Raw genomic sequence first — 20,884 nt, 5'->3', positions numbered from 1 at the left:
AATTAGATATTATTTGGAATTTTTTTAAAAATAAAGATATTTTTTAATTTAATAAAATTAAAGATTAATAGAGAAAATTGTAAAAAGTCGCCGATTATTATGCTTGAAAACTTCCGGGTTGCCATGGCCAAGAACGACCGAAGCGGGGCCCACTATTTTGGTCGGCTTCGCGTCGTACATAAAAAGGGGGGGCTGCCAGGTGGCAGGCACGGGAGCATCAAAAGCAGAGATTTGACCTCTGTCCTCTCTCTCCTCATTATCTCTCATCTTTTTGTATCTTTCTCTCTCTAGAAAATGAGTCTTCTCTGCTCTCCAGTTCGAGTGTAGCGTTAAAGATTTTGAACTTCGAATTTGTTCCCTCTTCCACTCTCTCTCATCACGAACTCATTTTTTTACTTTTTCCCTACGGTGATCCCTCACATGATTCAAGCTCTGTGGTACGAAACGATGATAAAAGTGAAACTCTCTCTCGTGCGCTCTCTCTCTCTTATGCGCCATTGCCTCTATCACTCTCTCTCTCTCCACCACTGTGTCTCTGTCATTTATAAACCTGTGCGTTTGTTGTTGAATGCGTTATCTACCATCCGCAATTTAGCGTTTTACTCCCACTCTTCGTTGATGACTCTCTCTCTCTTTACTCTTCTTACTCATCATGATCCAAGGCGAGTCTCCCACTCTCCTCTCTCTCTCTCTCTCTCTCTCCTCCCGAGATAAACGTCTCAGCATTTGAAGTGTCAAGTTGCAAACAATGCCTGTAATTTTGAGTGCATTTTTCTCTCTCAGATAAATCTCTGCATTTGTTTTTCGATGCTCTGAATTCCAGCTTTGAACCACAATAGATGATGCAGTATTCTCTCTCTCTCGCACACACTGATAGTTCTCTTCTCTTGTCCTTTGAACGCTGTCAGAGCCACCTACCATGGAGCATTGCTCTCTCTCTCTCTAGAATGAAATAAGACAGCGCCATTTTGATTGTTTGTTACAAGCCATATTTGCAATGGAGCATTACGAGATTCTGGAACAGATTGGAAAAGGGGCGTTTGGCTCTGCGCTTCTGGTCAAGCACAAACAAGAGAAGAAGAAGTGCGCATTCATAAAACCATATCTAGGGCTTCTTATTCTGCCTTTCTGTCTTTTTCATTTTCTCTTGTGCCATGATCATAAATGCATATTTATACTATCCATTTTTTCATTTTTCCTTGGCAATTTTGCTGTGAATTTTTTAGATATGTCCTCAAGAAGATTCGTCTGGCCCGACAGACTGAACGGTGTCGAAGATCTGCCCACCAAGAGGTGATTCTTTTTTCTCTGATTTCTTCATTTTTTGGTGTTTCTGTTTAGAAAAACTAAATAAGGGCATAATGTGAGTTATGTTCTCGTTTGATCCGACTATTCTATAGAGAGAGAGAGAGAGAGAGAGAGAGAGAGAGAGAGAGAAATCATTAAAAGTTTGGAAATGTAATTGAGAACTGTGCCACATTGCAGATGGAGCTCATATCTAAAGCGAGAAACCCTTACATTGTGGAGTATAAAGATTCTTGGGTCGAGAAGGTTGGCACCGTCAGTCCCTTCTACATTGGGCATTCATAAATTTGAGGAAATTGTAACTGTAATGCCCGACCTAGTTGCTGTATTTAGGGAAATTTTTGGTTTTACAGCATATTCACATTCCCTCTTGTTTGATTTATTGTTGAAATGTTAATTGTTTGGTAAAAATCTAGAAAACACCTATAAAAATGAAGTTTATTTGTTACCAACTGTATTTTTCTGATGTTGTTGATTCCTTTGTTTTTAGGGCTGCTATGTTTGCATCGTTATTGGCTACTGCGAGGGTGGAGACATGTGAGTTCCATGTTCAAGTGGTTTAATGCTTGAGTTGAAACTCAAGACATTTCGTATACTTTTTCTTTGGGTATATTGGTAATGTATGTCCTGCTCTGGTTTGGGTGCAGGGCTGAAGCAATCAAAAAGGCAAATGGGGTTCATTTTCCAGAAGAGGTTGTTTGGCTTAGACTCGAAAGCCCTTTTCATGAAGCTTAAAATATAGTTATTATGTAAAATATGGAAAGCTTTACTTTTTGTATAGGGTGTGGTTTCTATAAGGTTGCAACCTTAAACAATCCACTTAAGGCACACCTCCAAATTTTATCATACCATGTAATTTTGATATAAAAAGTCTCAGGATTATCTCAAAATCTATATTTATATCTAATTATAAAATTTTAAACTCCAAAAATAGTTAAAATCAAGTTGATCTACAAACATATGAAAATTTTGAAAATAAACGGTCTAGATAATGTGTGGCAAGATGCACTATTTATGAGACTTAATCTTCTTTTCCCTCATATTCATACATCTCCATGTTGAGATGATCAATTAGAGGGTTTTTCAACATTAAAACAACATTTGTCAATGGATTTTTGAGTGCATCTGTAGTTCTACATTTTAAAGTTGCAACCTTATATAAACTTTTTCCTTTTGTGTACATATATATATATATATATATATATATATATATATATATATATATATATATATATATATATATATTTTACTCCTCTGAGACTAGAATTTTCACAGAAACTCTGCAACTGGCTTGTACAACTTCTAATGGCACTGGACTATTTACATTCTAACCATATACTCCATAGGGATGTAAAGGTCAGTTACATTTCTTATTTCTCTCCACACTTGATAAGAATATTTGGGTTTTCTTCTCATGGAAGCATTTAAGCTTTCCTTACATGATTATTTGTAATGATTCAGTGCTCAAATATATTCTTGACCAAGGACCAGGATATACGTTTAGGTAAATCTTCGTCTTCTCTGAATAACTAACAGTTTTTCTTTCTTTATTTTTTCATCTGGGGCAGGTTTATCATAGAGAGTGGTTGGCCAGTATTATCATAGAGCAACACATTTCATATTTTTTTATAATAGTAACTAAACGCTTGTGCCAAGTAATATATTTTGTCATTATGTATGCACCATAAATTTGTACGCTGTAAATGTAGGCGACTTTGGATTGGCAAAAAAGTTAACTTCAGATGATCTTGCATCATCGGTGAGTATGCTTGAAACTATAGCTGCTTTTAATATGCAGAAGTCAATTTGATCCAGGTTAAATATATTCATGAAAAAATTCTTCCAGATTGTTTCTTTGATATTTTTCTCTTTGCATCTTTAATATGACGATTATTTCTGTTCCAAAATTTCCATTTGATTCTGTAATGAATAATCTGTGCTCTTATTGTAGGTTGTTGGTACTCCCAGCTATATGTGCCCTGAGCTTCTAGCTGATATACCATATGGTCCTAAGTCCGATATATGGTCACTAGGTGAACTTTGATTTTTTCTTTCGTTGAAAAATGTTTGAACTCTTGAATCCTAATGCCATTTTTGAAATACAAGTCAGTCTTGACATTTACAATTGTGTTATTTAGGATGTTGTATGTATGAAATGACTGCGCACAAGTCCGCATTCAAAGCATTCGTAAGTCATCCAATCTTTCCTTGTCTGTTGCAACCTTTACTTTATCGGCTTCATTTAATTTCCTCTCTTGAATAGAATGCATGTTCTTCTAAAAAGAAGCATATTATAGTTTATATATGGCAGATGCATGAATTTTCTGATGCCCATTATATATATGGATATTTGAAAGTAGAAGGTGAGGTGACAGAGTTTATCATCTTATTTGGGCATTGTTGCTCTATGATTGGCAAGTGCAAATATCTTTGGTTTTCTTCTTTTGGATTGGCATTTATCAGGGGACTGAGGGTTGATTATTTGTGATTTCATCTGCTTCATTCAATCATTAGTAAGAAGATAAGGGGTGGAAGGTGTTGTTATTACTTAGAATGTTTGCCATATACTAGTGCGGGAACAAGAAATGCAGGCAGTTGAGTTGCTTTGAAGCTTGAACAAATGCATTTCCCTTCCAGAAATATGTATACGGACGAGTTGCTTTGATGGAGCTTGATGGAAAGGGTGATTGGGCATATAAATGAGGTTCTTACAGAATGCTTAGCGGCCTAGGTTTGTCCACCGGGGTACAAATGTGCATTTAAATCTCCATATTATTCTGTACTAGATGAATTTGTACTCTGTCGAGGATTCTGGGGACTCGTAATTATTGCTATTATTACTGTGTTGTTGTTCTTCTTATTGTTTGTTGCAGACTCTTAGCTGTAGGATTCAAACTTGGGAGGTCGTGTTGCAGTTGTTGTTGCATACTTTTAGCTGTAGGATTCAAAATTGGGAGGTAGTTTTGCAGTCGTCAACACCTTAACCAATCAAGCCTGAGCCGATTCATTAGGGGCTTCATAACTTTCCTCCAATGGGATCCTTGATCTTAAGTTTGAATATCTGATCTTATGGCAAAGGTGACCTGTGGTCAATTAGGATTAGGGGGCTCTTTAAGGACGAGAACTGAATGCGGTTCTTTGCTGAGTGGAGCAAGGAATGGGGCCAATGACTTCAAGTTCATAGGTTCAACTTGACAAGGAATTTTATCTTTCTAGGCAAGCAAATTAAGGTAATTTTGTGGTAAGCAATAAGGTGGAGATGGCCACCAGAATGTAGGCAATGTTTTTAAGTTTGTGCTTTCAACTTGACATGAGCTTTTATATTTGTAGGCAAGAAATTGTAAGGAGACTGTTTTGTGATCTGCAGTAAAGTTTGACTCTAAAAGATAAACTAAAGCCATGGAAATAGAAAGATGAAAGTTTTCCTCACGGTTTTAGCTAGAATTGGCTTCATTGCCCATTGAGTATTGATTTTCAGCTGCCTTGGTCAACTCTACATCTGATTTGAGTTTTAGCAGATAATACTTCTACTCCATATTATTTGTTTTCTTTCTCATTTATTTTATATCCATAGGAATGGTTTTTGGAAATTGATAGCGCCACTTAGACTTTTTTTCATTTATTTTGAGTTGGTTTTGACCTCGAAAACTTGCTTTCATACCATGGATTTTCCATTTTTTAACACAAGCAGGATTTGTTGTTGTGGCATTATAAATCCTAGATGTGTGCTGTATTAATTTATGACCTCTTCTAACATTTCTTTTCTGATCATCAAACGAAAGTATTATTTTAAGAGCACAAAGAACTAGAAAAGCATGATACATAGGTCATGAGATTCCAACTAGTGTGTTTTGCTTCTCATGTAAGAATGACATGATCAATTATGAACAGAGTTATATAAGGGATGAGTTTTGACATTCAAAGGGTTGATTTGGGCTCTAGATTCAATGGAGACTGATATAAGGCACTTCCCGTTGGATTCTTTAATGGTATCGGACACACCAACAATGCTTTGGGCCATGGCTGGAAATGTGTGACCATGTGTGCCGTTATCCAATATTTTGATTGATGTTTAGTCGGAATCTTTTCTTTTTCTTGTCTTAGGTTGACATTCCATTGGTCAATTTGACTTAGTAATCTGCCTCATATGGAATAAATCTTAATAAGAAAACTCACAGGGATGTGCCCTGCTGTTCTATTTATTCATCATCCTTTTTTGTGAACTACCTACAACAGAATTGTATCAAAGAGGGTGGATATCCGTCTAGACAATACTGAAAAACCCAATGGAGGCATCCTTCTTGCTCCCATGATTTAGGGCGATCATGAACATATTTGGAGCGTGGTTGTGTGTGTGCATGGATGTGTTTATTTTGCATGTGTGCATGAATATTGGTCACATTTAGGGTGAATTCTCATGTGGGCATGTGTATGCTTCTCAAATTTACATGCAAGTTAATTGCTTCATTTCATTTTGGCAGGATATGCAAGCTTTGATCAACAAAATCAACAAGTCGATAGTTGCTCCCCTTCCAACCATGTATTCTGGTGCATTGTAAGTCTCCCGATTCTCGAATAAGCTTCCATTTTATTTTGTGCATTTTCTCTCAAGCATAATGAAGTTGGAATCATATGAAAATTAGTAGTGAACCCTCCACTGAATCTAATTATGTACCAAAATTTTATGAACATGATACAACCCATGGTTGGTTAAGGTATTCTTGTCAACCCCAGGTCCGAAGTTGGAATCCTACTGCTGAACCACCAATAAAAAAAAAGAAAATGTCTCAAGAACATAAAAAGCACTCGTTCATTGTTTTTACTAATCTCTTCCGTCACTTGAGTGTCCGTGTTGTTGTTGAACATCATTACCTATTTTCTGATTTATTTTCTTGACTCTCCATTCTTCAGTAGGGGACTTGTAAAAAGCATGCTGAGGAAAAGCCCAGAGCACAGGCCAAGTGTACGTACCTCATCCTGCTGTACTGTAATTCAGTTTCCAGTTACATCCTGAAGTCGTATTAGTGAAATATTTTTCTCATGGTGCGCACCTGTGTGTGTGTGTGTGTGTGTGTGAGAGAGAGAGAGAGAGATTTTGATGCATACTGCCATTTTGTATGATTGTAATTCTTTTGCCAGGCCTCGGAGCTGCTTAGGCACCCACACCTCCAACCTTATGTTCTCAAGGTTCATCTAAAGCCTGGCCCCCCTAATTCTCCAAAACCACATCGGCAGCCTGTGAGTGGCACTGCACGTTCCACTAGTCTACCGATCCCTGAAAGAGTTTGTGACTTGAAGGAAACTGGTACCTCTACCAGTGGACGAGATCATAGTCCAGAGAGGTGGTTGCTAGATGTTTGTAAAAGGAGTTCTCGATGTACCAATGTTGAAAACCCGACTCTTTTCAGTGGTATAGAGAGAAGGCGATCTTGCAGTGATGAAAGGATTTTAAAACCTAGTGACCCAGTTTCTGAGCTGGAGTCAGATTATATTAAGCCAAGAATATCAGATACCCCAAGTTTTGTGAAGCATGGGGTGATAAATATATCAACTGGAAGTGGCCATGGCAATGTTGAAGAAAACAAGGTCTTGTATCCTAAAAGCTCACGAATTCCTACAACCCCAAAACTGGTTCCTCCTATTGCTTCCCCCCATACTCCAGCCAAAGCTTCTGCAACTCCAAAGAAAAGAACTGAAACTTCCAAGATGGCTCACATTGGTCACGGTCGAGAATCAGTAAGTTCTTACCTGGAACCAATTGGGTTACTCATAGTTTCCGCTAATTGTTAAACATGTAGATAGAACCTCACAACTACTGTGCCTTTCTCCAAAACTTTAGTCGGTTGGTTGTGCATGTGTGTGTGTGTTTGTGTGTGTGTGTTTGTGTGTGTGAGAGAGAGTACTTTGCCTTTTGTTTCCTGTATTTGCACCTTTGAGGTTTTGGGTTGGACCCAGCTGACCCATCACAAAAAGCAGAACGGCAGTTTCTTGTATACTGCGTAGTGTATGAACATGTAAGAACTGGTTTAGTGAGTGTTTCAAAATTCAGAACCATAATGCCATTACTTTCCATTCACTCCAAGAATAAGCAACCAATAACTGCAAATTCTGGTGAGAGTAATTTCTTTGAGTGATTTTGTGCAGCTTCCATCTGGCCGAACTCCACCTGATCCACCAAGCAGGACATCTCTCATCCACCAAGCTCGCAGAGCTTCTCTTCCCTTGCCAGCAAAAGCCTCACCCCGAACCCCTTGGCCCCCTGACGAGTTTGCAACACCGAGAACCCGAAAAAATCCCCAAAAAACCCGAGACTCTATTGTGGACTCCCCATGCATCATTCGCACCCTTCAACGCATGAAGTCCCCTGACGTCTCAGTCAATGCCCCTCGCATTGATCGAATAGCTGAGTTCCCTCTCTCTTCAACAGAAAACCACCCATTTTCTCTCACTAAAACCACAAAGAGAAGCCCAACAAACCCCACACTTGTGGCTTCAATGCAAGGGTCATCAAGCTCTTCTGACTCTATGGACCAGTCAGTAACCCAAGAAAAGTGCACAATTGAGACCCATGAGAGGCCAGAATCCTGTAAGCGTGTGACAGAAAGATGCCGGCATTCAGCTGATGGTTCATCAGAGAGACGATTTGACACAAAGTCATATCAGCAAAGGGCTGAGGCATTGGAAGGTTTGCTTGAGTTTAGTGCTCAGTTGTTGCAACAAGAGAGATTTGAGGAGTTAGGAATACTTTTGAAGCCATTTGGGCCAGAGAAAGTTTCTCCAAGGGAAACTGCTATATGGCTGACAAAGAGTTTCAAGGGGACTTTGTTAGGGGACCATTAGAACATTGGAACTGTGGAAGAAACGGATGCATCTTGAGTTGGTCGCCTCTTGTTTGATGATGAACTGTATGTTGCTCTTCCATTTTATAAAAGAAGGCAAAAGAAGTAGAGCATGATCTCTCAATCTTTATGGGGGTTTTGCACCCTGTTTGGGAACAACCCAAAAAAGTGTGTTCTTGTTGTTTTAGGGCCAGCGGTGCTTTGGACTTTGCTCCATAAATGGTTTAGAGTGTGCTTTTATAAACTTTTTAGGTTTTAATTTAGTTAATGGCAGATGCCAAAATGGGCTGTTCCGTTGGGATCCCACTTGCAAATAGCATGTTTCGGCGATTCGCCATTAGCCGGCGAGCCCAAAGTGTAGTTGCTTTCTTTGAACTTGATTCTAATCAATGACCCACGACCACCCGATTACAAATTTTAAGTTTTAAGTTTCAACGCTTAAATATTACCATCGGAGAATTGGACGGCTTCTATTCAAATTTCGATATTTGACATTATTATTTTTTGCTCTAGAGAGTGCACGTTGGAAATTTTTCCTGAGCGCGGTCCAGTAGGGAGCATGGGGTATATCAGTGTTTGGAAATATTTTCTCGCCGCGGTCCAGTGGGGAGTATAGTGTATATCAGTGTGTGAAAGAGCAAACCACGCTGGCCAATTGGTCGTGGACCGGTTCCGTCTACTGGTAGTATAGTTTTTTTTAAAAAATGGTTCAAAAAATTCAGAAAAAATAAAATAGAAAGTAATAAATTTATTTGGGATATATATATGGGAAAAGTTTATATAAAGTTACAACCTTAAAATGTAGAATTACGAATGCATCTAAAAAATCCATCGGAAAAGGTTGTTTTAATGTTGAAAGACCCTCTACCTGATCATCTTGACATCGAGACATCGAGATGTATGAATGTGTAAAAAGAAAAAAAATTTGGTAGCAAAAGTAGTACATCTTGTTACATATTATCTAGACCGTCTATTTTCAAGATTTTCACATGTCTATAGATCTACATGATTTTAACCATTTTTGGAGTTTCAAATTTTAAAATTAGATATGAAAATACATTTTTAAATAATCCTAATAATTTTTTACACCAAAATTACATATTATAATAAAATTTGGAGGTGCGCCTTTATTGGATTGTTTAAGGTTGCAACTTTTTTGGAACCACACCCATAAATGATCTAATGCAACGGTTGTATAGTAGTATAATGCAACTACACCTCTAGAAAACTATATTTTTGACATTTGTATGACCCCAAAGTTTGCACATACATTCTATTCATCCTCATAATCAATCTTAGGAAAAAAAATAATTCAATTTGCACATTGGATATTGTAAAAATTAGTACCCATCCAACAATGAAACTGGACCGTCCATTTGGTGAATTTCAATATCTAGGCCTTAACAAATTATAAAACGCTTTTTCTTTTTTGGCATTATTAATCTAATGATGATAACGCTATATTAAAATTTTGGAAATAAAAAAATCCTTTTGAAGCCTATATCTAACCATCTCAATAATATTAATTGGGCTAGAATGAAAACCTTTTAGAGCATTTTTTCAAAATTTTCTTTCTTGTAATTGTTCTTTAGAATGAAAAGAGTGTACATTTAAAAATGGGCAAGCTTTCTATGCTTCCCCTATGGCATAAAAATTATATACTTCCCCTTATCCAACCTTCCATTCTGAATGGAGGGCTAAGATTGCCCCAATCACAATGTCACGTCTCTCCACTCTTTTATTTTTTATTTTTTTTTCTATAAACTATTTTGACACCAAATTTGTCCAATCCTCTATTAAACTCGCACTAGCGAAATATATATAAAAAATATTTCCAATCAAATAAAATGACCAAAATACCCCTGGAAGTTTTAAGGGGTATTTTGAACATTATATTTTATCGAAAAAATATTTTTAATATTTTTTATAGGTGCGCCCCAATGAGAAGTTGCCACATACCAAATTTTATACTCGTACAATTTGAATAAAAGAACTAAAAATAAAATACTTTGAGACGTCGGATCTATGATCAAACGGTAAGTGGCTCTCTTGATCAAAATTGGACGGTTCAATGGTAGGGGAAGTATAGATCTTCTATGTTGTAGGGGAAGTATAGAAACCTTTTCCTTTAAAATTTTGTGTCAAACAAATGTCTCTAAAATGATTTGTGAAGATGTTTGCATTATACTACTATACAACTGTTGCATGAAATCATTCCCTATATATATATTTGTTTTCTATCGTTTTTGGCAAATGTTGGGAAGTGTTTCGGCTAAAAGTACTAATTTTCACATTGTCACTTCTTTTTTGTAATATTTTGAAAATACCCCCAATTACAAGTTGATTTTAAAAATCTATTTTTCTACTACTTTTTTAACATCATTCGGCAATTTTTGACACAAAAAATATCTAAATCCTGGGAGCATCCATTTGTTGGGCGGATTTTTCATAATTCTAACTATGAGTCTCAAAGCAAAACAACCAAAATCGACCATAATTGATGAAATTATCTTCAAAATACACAAATTTTGACAAAAAATTGATCTAAATCAAGGGAGAATCATCAGTTGGGCGGATTTTCAGAATTCATAACTCACATTTCGAGTCTCATACCAAAACAGCCAAAATCAAGCATGAAACTTGTGTGATCGACCAAATTAGCACAACAATCGAGTGATGAACTCGGTTATCTTCAAAACACACAATTTTTGATAGAAAACCAATCAAAATCGATGGAGAAATCATCAGTTGGGCAAATTTTCCAGAATTCAAAACTCAGACTCTGAGTCTCGTACCAAAATAACCAAAACTGAGCACAATTTTTTGTGTAATAAACCAAATCAACACAATAATCGTGTGATGAACTTGATTAGCTTCAAAACACATAAATTTGACACAAAACCAATTAAAACCGAGGGAGAAGTCAATTATATGGTGGATTTTTTAGAACCCGCTGAAAAACACCCAAAAAAAAAGCGAGCAAGATATTTTTTTGAGATTAGTTTTTCAATGTTCGATCTTAGTTTTATAGCCTTGGCACAATAACTTGCATCAATAAGATCTGAAAAGCTCTGAAAAAGCCTTCAAAGGTTGGAAAAACCATCCAAAATCGAGGGAGAATCATCAATTGGGCAGATTTTTCGTAATTCATAACTCACATTTTGAGTCTCATACAGCCAAAATAAAGCATTAAACTTTTTGTGTTCGACCAAATTAGGTCAACAATCGAGTGATGAACTCGGTTATCTTCAAAACACACAAATTTTGACAGAAAACCAAATCGAGATAAAAATCATCAGTTGGGCAAATTTTTCAAAATTCAAAACTCAAGACTCTTAGTCTCACACCAAAACTGAGCACAAAAATTTGTGTAATCGATCAAACTAACACAATGATCGTGTAATGAACTTGATTGTCCTCAAAACACATAAATTTTGACACAAAACCAATCAAAATCGAGGGGGAAATCAATTGTATGGTGGATTTTTTAGAGCCTGCTAAATTACACCCAAAGAAAAGGCCACGATATTTTTTTGATATTATTTTTTCAATGGTAGATCTTAGTTTTATAGCCTTGGCACTATAATTTCTTTCAATAAGATATGAAAAGCTCTAAAAAAAGCCTTCAAAAGCTGGAAAAGCTATCCAAAATCGAACTCGTGAGGCAAAATTCCAAGTTGAACCCCATGGCTTGCACGGTAAAAAAAAAAATGCCCTTTTTAAAAAAAAACCTGAATTTTTGGAAAACCTCCAAGTTTTTGGAAAACCGCCGGGTTTGTTATTACTCAACCGGTTTAAAGCCAAAACTGACTGGTTATGTACTGATCATGTGTTGGTCCAACCCCCCGAGTAGACTCCTGAAACCAAGGTTAACCGGGATCGGTAGGTGCCAGTTTCCGGTTTAACATGCTAGTTCAACTTCTGAGTTGAACCGGTCATTTGTTGAACAACTATGTATACATCATTTTCCTTAAGAATTTTTCTTTTTTTAAGGCAGTAGACTGTGTATCCATAATGGATTGGTAGAATTGGTAGACCATCAAATCTTATTTTATTTTTTAATTTCATTTCATAAAATGACAATAATTAAAATTTATAATTATTGCATTTGATTTGATTGTCCATGATAATCTATCAAATATCGTGCTATTACATTATTTTTTTAGGACAATGTCATTTAATGGTTCACGACACATTGCAAAGTCATTTAAAGGGTCATGACACATTGCAAAATCAATGAAATGGTCAAAACATCCTAATGAATACATCTTCAAAAAATATCCTAAAAAAATCCAAATTGTCCCGGTCTTAACCTTTACTAATTTGACCCTTTAGAGGCCCCAACAAAATGATAGAAGTCCCCTGTTTTTCCAGGACGAGTCATGTTTCTGAAATGTTTTTGCATGTTCAAGCTCCTCAATGCTAGAGAAGATAAATTTAGATATTTTAAGATATTTTTTTAAGAGATATTTGACTGAATGAAATTTCAGGTATAATCCCTCTAACATTACGACACCAAGCTTGGACTTGCTATTAGAGGGACTCCATAAAACATCGACACAAACTTCCCATAAATCTCCACAATAAAACCTTCATAGACATAATTTTCACGAGGTTTTGTTGTGGAGATTTATGGAAAGTCTGTTTCCTATTGCAATGGACAAAGCATATTTCTGAAAAAAATTGATATATTTGAGGCTAATCGTATTTAGGACTCTATAATTGCAAATGCCATATGCTTGGACCTCATGAATGTTTTAGCATGGCAATGTTAATGACTCCGTCCCACAAAACAAAAAGAAAAAAAGAAAAAAAAAAACCATATTTGCTTTAAAAAATATTTTCCAATTTTATTTATTGATGTATTTTATTGACTGAAAGGAGCAAAGGACCACAAGAAAACTCATTCTTGGTGGGCCGCAAACGAGGAATTGGCTTCATTGTGCCTTGATTTTATTTGAAATTTTATCAATAATAAATAAGGAAAAATATAGGAAACTATTTAACATTAAAAATAATGAAGGAAACTGTAGTAGTGTAGTGATTTAATACCCCTTTAGGGCAACTCTGACGATTTATTATGAAAATTTATCTAAAGTTCAATACACAGAAAAAACTGTTAGACAATACACACGCCACAATTGCCGGTTTTTCTTTTTAATTGGGAACTTATCAGATAGTTATTGGGACTTTAATATATTAAATAAAATATATTATTTATTCCAAAATAATTTTTATAGAGATTAATAAATATGAATTAAAGTTATGCATAATAAATATAAATACATTGAAAAGTTTATAAATGACACATCTGACAATAAATGCATGTAAAAATTAAAATAAAAAAGCTTATATAGAGCTGAGGCTCTAAACAATCAAATTAGAGCCTGCATAAAAAAATTCACTATAAGAGGTTGTTTTGATGCCCAAATATCCTCAAATTGCTCATCTCGACATCAATATGCATGGATATGAGGAAAAAAATTGGATTTGAAGTTTTGGAAATAGTGCATCTTATAATGCATTTTTTGGCCGTCAATTTTCATGATTTTCAAGTTTCCATAGATCTGCTTCATCTATACTATTTTTTAAGCTTTAAATTTTATAATTAAATATGGAAATATATTTTAAGGCTATCACAAAGATTTTTAGTATTGAAACTACATTTCTATATACTATTTGAAGGTGTGCTTTACTTTGATTGTTTAGAGCCTCGGCTCTATACAAACCTCACCCAAATAAAAATATCAAAACTCATTGTCAATTTTTATGCCCTTAGTAAACCTTTCATTCTTTGTTTTGTCGCTTTTTTTTTAGCTATTTTTGGGCAAATATTTGTTTTCAAAATCAATTTACTAAATTTTAAGGAAATTCCTTAAAGTATAATGATAAATTCATTTTACCATTAATTATCAACACTATAATTTAATATGATAAAATGAATACAATTTATATGAATATAAAATTGTCATTGAGATATAGCATAAAATGTACACCATAGTTAGCAAGTCGGGAAATTTTAATATGAGATTGTATATAATGATACCATTTACCTTTCATACAAAGAGGTCACAATTATTTACAACCATCAAATGTGAAATCGAATAGCTTGGACGTGTCACAAAGTTTGAGAAAATTTCATTTGGACTTTGAGCTTGATTAATAAAATAACTATAGCCACCCAATATCACATCTATCAGCCAATATCATTTATGACCACCTTGTACCAAAGGTAAATGGTCTCAGCATATACTTTCCCTTATAATATATCGGCAAATAAATAAATCGCCAGTAAATTCATTTGGGTTCAAAAAATCAAGGTTAAAAAATCAAGGCGACTATATGGATAGCCAAGTTGGCAAGCTAAAAAATCGTGAACATCTCGGATTTTACTAGAAAAAACAAAGTGAAAAAAAATGGATTATATACAATGAGACCATTTTCGTTCTGTATAGGGAGGTTACAATTACTTACCACCATTCGATGTGAAATTTCATACCTTAAGTGTGTCACAAAGTACGAGAAAATTTATTTTGAACTTTGTGCCTCTTGAATGAAATAAATGCAGCCACCCAATTTTACATCCAATAGTCACGACTAGTTATGCTCGCCATATGCAAAAAGTAAATATTTTCATTATATACTTTTCAAAAAAATTATAATCTATAATACATGAATGACATAAAATAAGTTAGAGGACCCAATAAGGTCACTAAACAAAATTTTTATATTGTTGACATTTATCTTGTTAGACAGACTTTTTGTTTAATTTTTTTCAATTCAATAGTGTGGTGTGCTTCTTTTACGGTTACAGCAACATATATAAATTGGGGTTACTATGCAACGACGCAAAAACGACAAATACCAAACACAATGACTAAATCGTCTTTTAGAAAAAAGGTTGGGGTCGTGGTGGTAGCATCCTACACTCAATTATCCTATCGTAAGATCCATTTTTACCGTTGATAAAAAGTATACTTTTTTAACTAAAACTTATGCATTGTCTAATTTCATTTTAGCCTCAGGTTTTTTTTTACTATGGACGTTGGTGAGTTAGTGTGCTCTTGCACTCGCTGAATCACCACGAATAAAATTTCCATTTTTTTATGGGATATCATCGACTGGGTCTTTGACCATTTGTCCAGTATTTATTGGAAATTTCTAAAAAATTCATTATATTCAAAGAATATATTATTTCTTAATATCTATGTTTTCACCATTATTTAGAAGTTTAAACGAAGTTATGAGCAAGTTCTAAAATTTCCTCCTCAATATTAAAGCTATCTCTTAGGTACTTAATTATTGTTTTCTAAAATTGAGATCGTAAAGCTATTTTTGAGGTTCTTCCGAATTCTTAGCTTTAAAAAATGATATGCACTGGGATCGCAACTTAAGCAACTGACGCATTAAAATTAATAAGTCTATTTTTAGTTAAGTTTTAACATAATTTAATTTTCAAAATGCTATCAATTATTATCATATAACAATTTTATTGTGATAATATCGCTGAAGCTCATTTTACCAAGATACATTCATTTTATTGTGATAACATCAAATGTAATTTGCCCTTGATTTCCAGGTGACAGAATCTCAATTTACTGCCTATAATTCCGAGTGAGGTAAAGACCTTGTTCAAACTTTTTATTAAAATAAAAATCTTTATTTAATCCAACTCTGGGTAGTTTTTCAGTTAAAAGCAAATAAATTAAAATGCGGAAGAACAATTTAGTAGGGATAATATACTATTCACAACTATTCTAATACAAATATTAATATTAGAATGAGTTGTGAAAAATGGATCTACTAAATATATGTGTAATTTTTTAAAAAACTATTATATATATAAATATCTAAAATATAAAAAATAATTTTATCATTTTGATAAAGTTAATTTTTTTACTAAAAGATCAGGTATTCTACAAATAAGGTCCCAATATATTAATTTTTAAAATACGATTGTATTTTTATAAAAAATTTCAAAATTTACTCATACTTAATAAATAAATTATATATTAAAATAAAATATGAATAAAAATACTAATAATTTGATAATTATATCCATCACAAGCTACCATTCAAATATTTTTATTTTTATTTTGCGAGACTCAAATTACATTTAGACAAACGGACCCATTCGGGAAAGCCTTTTATACTTACTTCCCTTACGATAAATTGGACGGTTGGATGGGGAAGTACATAAATTAGAAAGCTTTCCTATTTCAAAAAGGTGGAGCTTAATTGGAAAATGACGTGTTTTAATGTAGCACATACCACCCACCTCTTTAAGGTAACTATTTACTGTTTTTAGTTTGAAATTCAATGAAAACTTGAAAATGCAGGATTGTTCCGGCGCAATTCGGGAGCATCGCGCGCAGAGGGGATAAAAAGTGTAGAGAGAGAAACTCCCAATTTCTTCGCCCACTCAGTGTTTTCCCGCCCTCCCAACTGCCAATTGGGGATGAGAGAGAAACTTCCCATTTGCAACGTCTATCTCCCCCTTTAACCAATCACCATTTCCCACCTCTCTCTCTCTCTCTCTCTCTATGAAATTGTTAGCCTCTCTCTCTCTCTAATTACTCTTATTTTGATCTCTCTCTCTCTCTCTAATTTTTGCATCAGCTCCCTCTCTGTATATAAAACCAGTAGCTCTCATCTCTCTCTATCTCCAGCTTCTAAGGTTTCAGGTCTTGCCCTAAAACCAGTGGATTGTGGCATTTGTTTCAACGTTTGCCTTAAACTAGTAGCCGCTGCCCTTCCTAAATTACTTCTAAAACCAGTCTCTGAGCTCATTTATCCTCCTCGCTCTAGTTCTTTCGCTAATTTTTCACCATCCCGTCTAGTTTTGATTGAAATCATGGGTTCTGATGCTTCCCCAACCTTCATTCTGAATCCCCATGTTTCACCAAAAATTTATTCACATGGTAGTGAAGATCTGATCCATGAAGCCTCTGCAGCTACAATAACGAGAACTGTGTCTGTTCCGGTGAAGAAGATATCACAGGAAGTTTTCTCCGAGAGAAGAAGGAGCGCTAGGCTTCAGAAGCAAGATGAAAATCAGGGGCCAAATAACGCTAGGGTTCGGAAGTATGAAATGAGAACGATTAAGAGTAAGAAGGCCAAAGTCCATGAGCAAGCTTCAGAAGGTTTGCGAGCCGATTTGGTACCTGAGGCAGGGTTTGTAAGCAACGGGGAGGAGCTTGCAGGTAACACAATGGATATGGGTGAGAATGGATTCATTGGAGGTGAACGTTTCGAGACCAATCTCTGTCATCAATCTGGGATGAGTGCGGATGCCAGGGTTAAAGACACACTAAAGATCTTCAATGCTCTTTTTCTTCAAGCTGTTCAGGTACACGTTATCGAGACTGGTAACCTTTAATAAATTATTTTTTGTTTTGGTCACACTAGACTGTTATTTTTGAAATGGCTTCTTTTTTCATTACCGTGTAAGACCAAATTTGCCTATACTCTTGGCTCCTGTCACCATGAAGAACATGGTAATATGCGATGCATGGTGTTAATTACAGAATCGTGTGAATCATCAAGCATGTGCATGCAATTTGTGCCCAAGGCTGTCAGGCTGGAAAACAGCCCTGTCTGGGCGCCATGCCAAAAACAAAAGGAAATTCTAAAAAAATAGGTCATGCCTTTTTTTTTTTTTTCTAAAAATCTTTTTTTCTTAACTGTTCAGATAGGTTAATGGAAGAAACTACTGTGTTTCATTTGAATGTTTTGTGCTGTCATTTTATTGTTCCTTGCAATTTCCTGTGCCCGTTTTCTAATAATTTTTTCAGAGTGGTTAATGAAAAGCGCTGACAGCTGTAATCGGTTTATTTGAATGTTTTGTGTCCTCAGTTGGGTGTTCTTTGCAAATTGTGAATTGGTTATGCCCTTGTTCATTTATGCTTGTTATCTGAATTTTTTGCTCTTTGAAATGTACATGGAAATTCACATTAAAAAAATACGATAAGTCATGCATTGGAAGCGTGATGGGAAATTAACCAGGTTCATAATTTATTGCTATTAATTTCTCATCATTATAAATTGCTTGTTGGGATATCTGAAAACAGTGGCCATAAAAACTGCATAACTCGTGCAGGTGCCCCAAAAACTTAGAATCACAAACCAAGCTTGGACATGATCAGCTGGTCCGAATGGTTAGACCACAAACCAAGCTTGGAAATGGTTTGGTGTTTGATCATTCAACTGGTTGGACCAGTTGAGCCAGCCGGTTCTGGCATACTTTTTGTAGTTTATTAATTCTTTTCATTTATTTGTAGGAAGTTTATCATATCATATCTAAGAGTTGAACTATTTAACATAGAAAAAAGTTTATATAGAGCCGAGGCTCTAAACAATCAAATTAGAGCACACCTCAAAAATTTCACTAGAAGAGGTTATTTTGATGCCCAAATACCCTCAAATTGATCATCTCGACATCAAGATGCAGGGACATGAGAAAAAAATAGATTTCAAGTTTTGGAAATAGTGCATCTTGTGATACATTTTTGGACTGTCAAATTTTTGAAGATTTTCAAGTTTTCATAAATCTGCTTGATCTACACTATTTTTGAAACTTTAAATTTTATAACTAAAGATGAAAATGTATTTTCAGGCCATCACAAAGATTTTCAGTATTGAAACCACATTTCTCGACACTATTTGAAGGTGCGCTTTACTTTGATTGTTTAGAGCCTCGGCTCTATACAAACCGCACCCTTTAACATATGACTTGGTTCTTTTGATCCGATTTGTTCTTTTGATCAGATTTCTGATAGTCCATCAAAAGACACATCATCATGGGTCAAAAGTGTTGGAAATTAATGGGTGAAATGCTAAATAGTTCATCTCCACAGTGTGATTTGATAAAATATCCCTTCAGTTTTTCTTACTGTTCCCGTAGCTTTGGACCGTACCAGTGCCCTCATGGGTCCAATTACCAGTCTGGTGTTAATAACATCGCTACCATCTATATCATATATTTTTGTTACTCTATATTCTCTTTTTCTATTTTTTAATATGTTTCATGCCTGGGAACTCAACTGCCCTCATGAAGCCTGCGTGGAGCCTCTTGGCACCGTGGACCCATAATTGAGTGCGGTCTGCCAGTCTCCTATTAGTCAGTAGTTATTATCTTTGATTAGTTTAGGCAATCGGGCAACTTTTTAATATAAATTGTGATTTAAATTATATTTTTTGTTTGTCTGATCTATAGTTGTTGGAAGCGCCTATGATTCCAAATCGTTTCATGAATTGAATCATGGAATCGTAAGTAGTCAGATGATTCCTATAGTTGGGATAGCCTTCTGTACAATGTGTATCTCATGAAGCGGGATTCTTACCATTTGGGAATTGCTCTCTGATCCAATAAGAATCGAGATTCTTCCATTGTTGGAATCACATTCTTCTCAACTTGGAGTCGAGATTCTAACTTAGGGGAATTGCATACCAAATCACTTAGAACCATGCCAGAAATTATTCGGAGACGAGTTCCAAAAGGCAAAAGATTTAATGTTTTAGATTCTCTATAAGCAAGAATTATATTGGGTACGGTTACCCATGGCTCCTCAATTATTGGAATTAATATATTTGACAGCCCTCTCCCAACATTGGAGTCGATTTATTGAGTGCCCTTTATCATAGTTCTTCACAAGTATTGGAAACAAGGTCGAGTACCCTTAACTAAGTACTTTTCTAGAGTTTTTAAATTGAATAAAAGAAAATAAAATTGCTTTATTTAATAATAATGTATTTTTAAATAAGACATTTATAACAAATTTCCAAAGTTCAGGAATGGTGTGAACTAGAGTTTGTCGAGACCCCATGGAGTTTTTAGATACCCATCAGATATTAATTATTAACAAATTTTAAATAACAAAAATTTTAATAGTTTTTAAAAATTCCAAGCATTCGATAAATTTTGGCAATCATTATACCACTTGACATTTTGATGTTGTGGATCTAGATTCCAAATATCTCCAATCGCTATTCCTAAAAATAGGAAGTGAGGTCTCATATTGGTGAATCACAGTCTTGAACACTTAACAAATTCGCAAAATTTGGTGAGGTGGAATCTAGATTCCAAAGACATCGGAACGAGATTAAAAAATGTGGAATTGGGATTCCTAATTTCTAGGAATCGGGATCTGTGACGATTCCTTCATAGAAATGCTGCATTGCGAACCTAATCGCTACCTAGGGTGGATGATTCTTGTACCGATATAATTACCTATTCAAGTTTCATTTGCAGTACTCTTTGATGATCTTTGTGACTCTCGTAAGTATCTTTATGGCATTGAAGTAGGTGAACAAAGAATATTTGCTTCACATATAGATATTTGATTAGAAAAAGCATGATCCGTTTTTTTTTGTTTGGCAGTTATAGTGCCTTATATCTCTACTTAATTGAAGCATATGTGCAATGTTCTGATCTCAGGTCATCTGCCTGTAAGCTACTCTTCATTATTAAAGGAACTAAGCTACTTACTATTGGAAGATGTTAAAGGAATTAATTGACCCATCCTTCTGTTATTTTGTAGGGAGAGGAGAAAAGGTGTAGGAGAGTAGAAACAACCAATGAGCCAGAAGTTGCTAACCATTGCAAGGTTAAGGTAGCCATCGGTTATATAAGATGATGTCATGATGCATGCATGCGTGTGTGTCTTCCTGGCAGTTTCACATTTCTCATTCATGAACCCATTGAAAAGAAAATTATGGCATCCTTCCGGCTGTGCTACCAA

The 20,884-nt window shown here is 35.2% G+C and overlaps 2 protein-coding genes across 12 annotated transcripts in view; both read left to right on the top strand.

The window, feature by feature from the left end:
- Positions 1 to 958: 958 nt before the first annotated feature.
- Positions 959 to 8,562, top strand: LOC18429633 (serine/threonine-protein kinase Nek2). Of its 2 annotated transcripts, none has more exons than XM_020664439.2 (14): positions 959 to 1,083; positions 1,227 to 1,293; positions 1,486 to 1,551; positions 1,796 to 1,842; positions 1,953 to 1,998; positions 2,581 to 2,661; positions 2,767 to 2,809; positions 3,015 to 3,064; positions 3,257 to 3,338; positions 3,444 to 3,493; positions 5,787 to 5,860; positions 6,217 to 6,268; positions 6,445 to 7,041; positions 7,450 to 8,562. In XM_020664439.2, exons 1-14 carry the CDS (start codon positions 998 to 1,000, stop codon positions 8,143 to 8,145), a joined length of 2,037 nt encoding a protein of 678 aa, XP_020520098.2. In that variant the 5' UTR covers positions 959 to 997; the 3' UTR covers positions 8,146 to 8,562. The 2 variants fall into 2 exon arrangements, with proteins under 2 accessions (XP_020520098.2, XP_020520099.2); XM_020664440.2 differs by having other exon boundaries at positions 1,486 to 1,609.
- A 7,756-nt stretch (positions 8,563 to 16,318) lies between these two features.
- SUVH4 (histone-lysine N-methyltransferase, H3 lysine-9 specific SUVH4-like protein) overlaps positions 16,319 to 20,884 on the top strand; it is a 46,613-nt gene continuing 42,047 nt past the window's right edge. For 4 of the 10 annotated variants that reach the window (XR_016051961.1, XR_016051962.1, XR_016051960.1 and 1 more), the window contains exons 1-2: positions 16,319 to 17,493; positions 20,684 to 20,755. Coding sequence is in view for 4 of the 10 variants with exons in the window: in XM_011623446.3 (XP_011621748.2) it covers positions 16,999 to 17,493; positions 20,684 to 20,755 (567 nt within the window). In the remaining 6 variants the exon portion in view is untranslated. Of the gene's footprint in view, positions 17,494 to 20,523; positions 20,592 to 20,683; positions 20,756 to 20,884 lie in introns of all 10 variants that reach the window. The other 6 variants (XR_016051963.1, XM_020664259.2, XM_088861724.1 and 3 more) reach the window with 5 other exon arrangements.

The sequence above is a fragment of the Amborella trichopoda genome, chromosome 3 (assembly GCF_054954075.1).
Source record: "Amborella trichopoda isolate Santa Cruz 75 chromosome 3, AtrichopodaSantaCruz75HAP2 v2.0, whole genome shotgun sequence".
Lineage (NCBI taxonomy): Eukaryota > Viridiplantae > Streptophyta > Magnoliopsida > Amborellales > Amborellaceae > Amborella > Amborella trichopoda.
The sequence above is the reverse complement of the archived record's forward strand: the minus strand, read 5'-3'. Positions and strand labels throughout refer to the sequence as shown.

Excerpts from the sequence above, each read along its gene's own strand:
- LOC18429633 (XM_020664439.2), top strand. The coding sequence starts at position 998 with ATGGAGCATTACGAGATTCTGGAACAGATTGGAAAAGGGGCGTTTGGC. Across the intron at positions 3,339-3,443 it reads GTCCGATATATGGTCACTAG|GATGTTGTATGTATGAAATG; the intron begins GTGAACTTTGAT and ends TGTGTTATTTAG. Across the intron at positions 6,269-6,444 it reads GCCCAGAGCACAGGCCAAGT|GCCTCGGAGCTGCTTAGGCA; the intron begins GTACGTACCTCA and ends TTCTTTTGCCAG.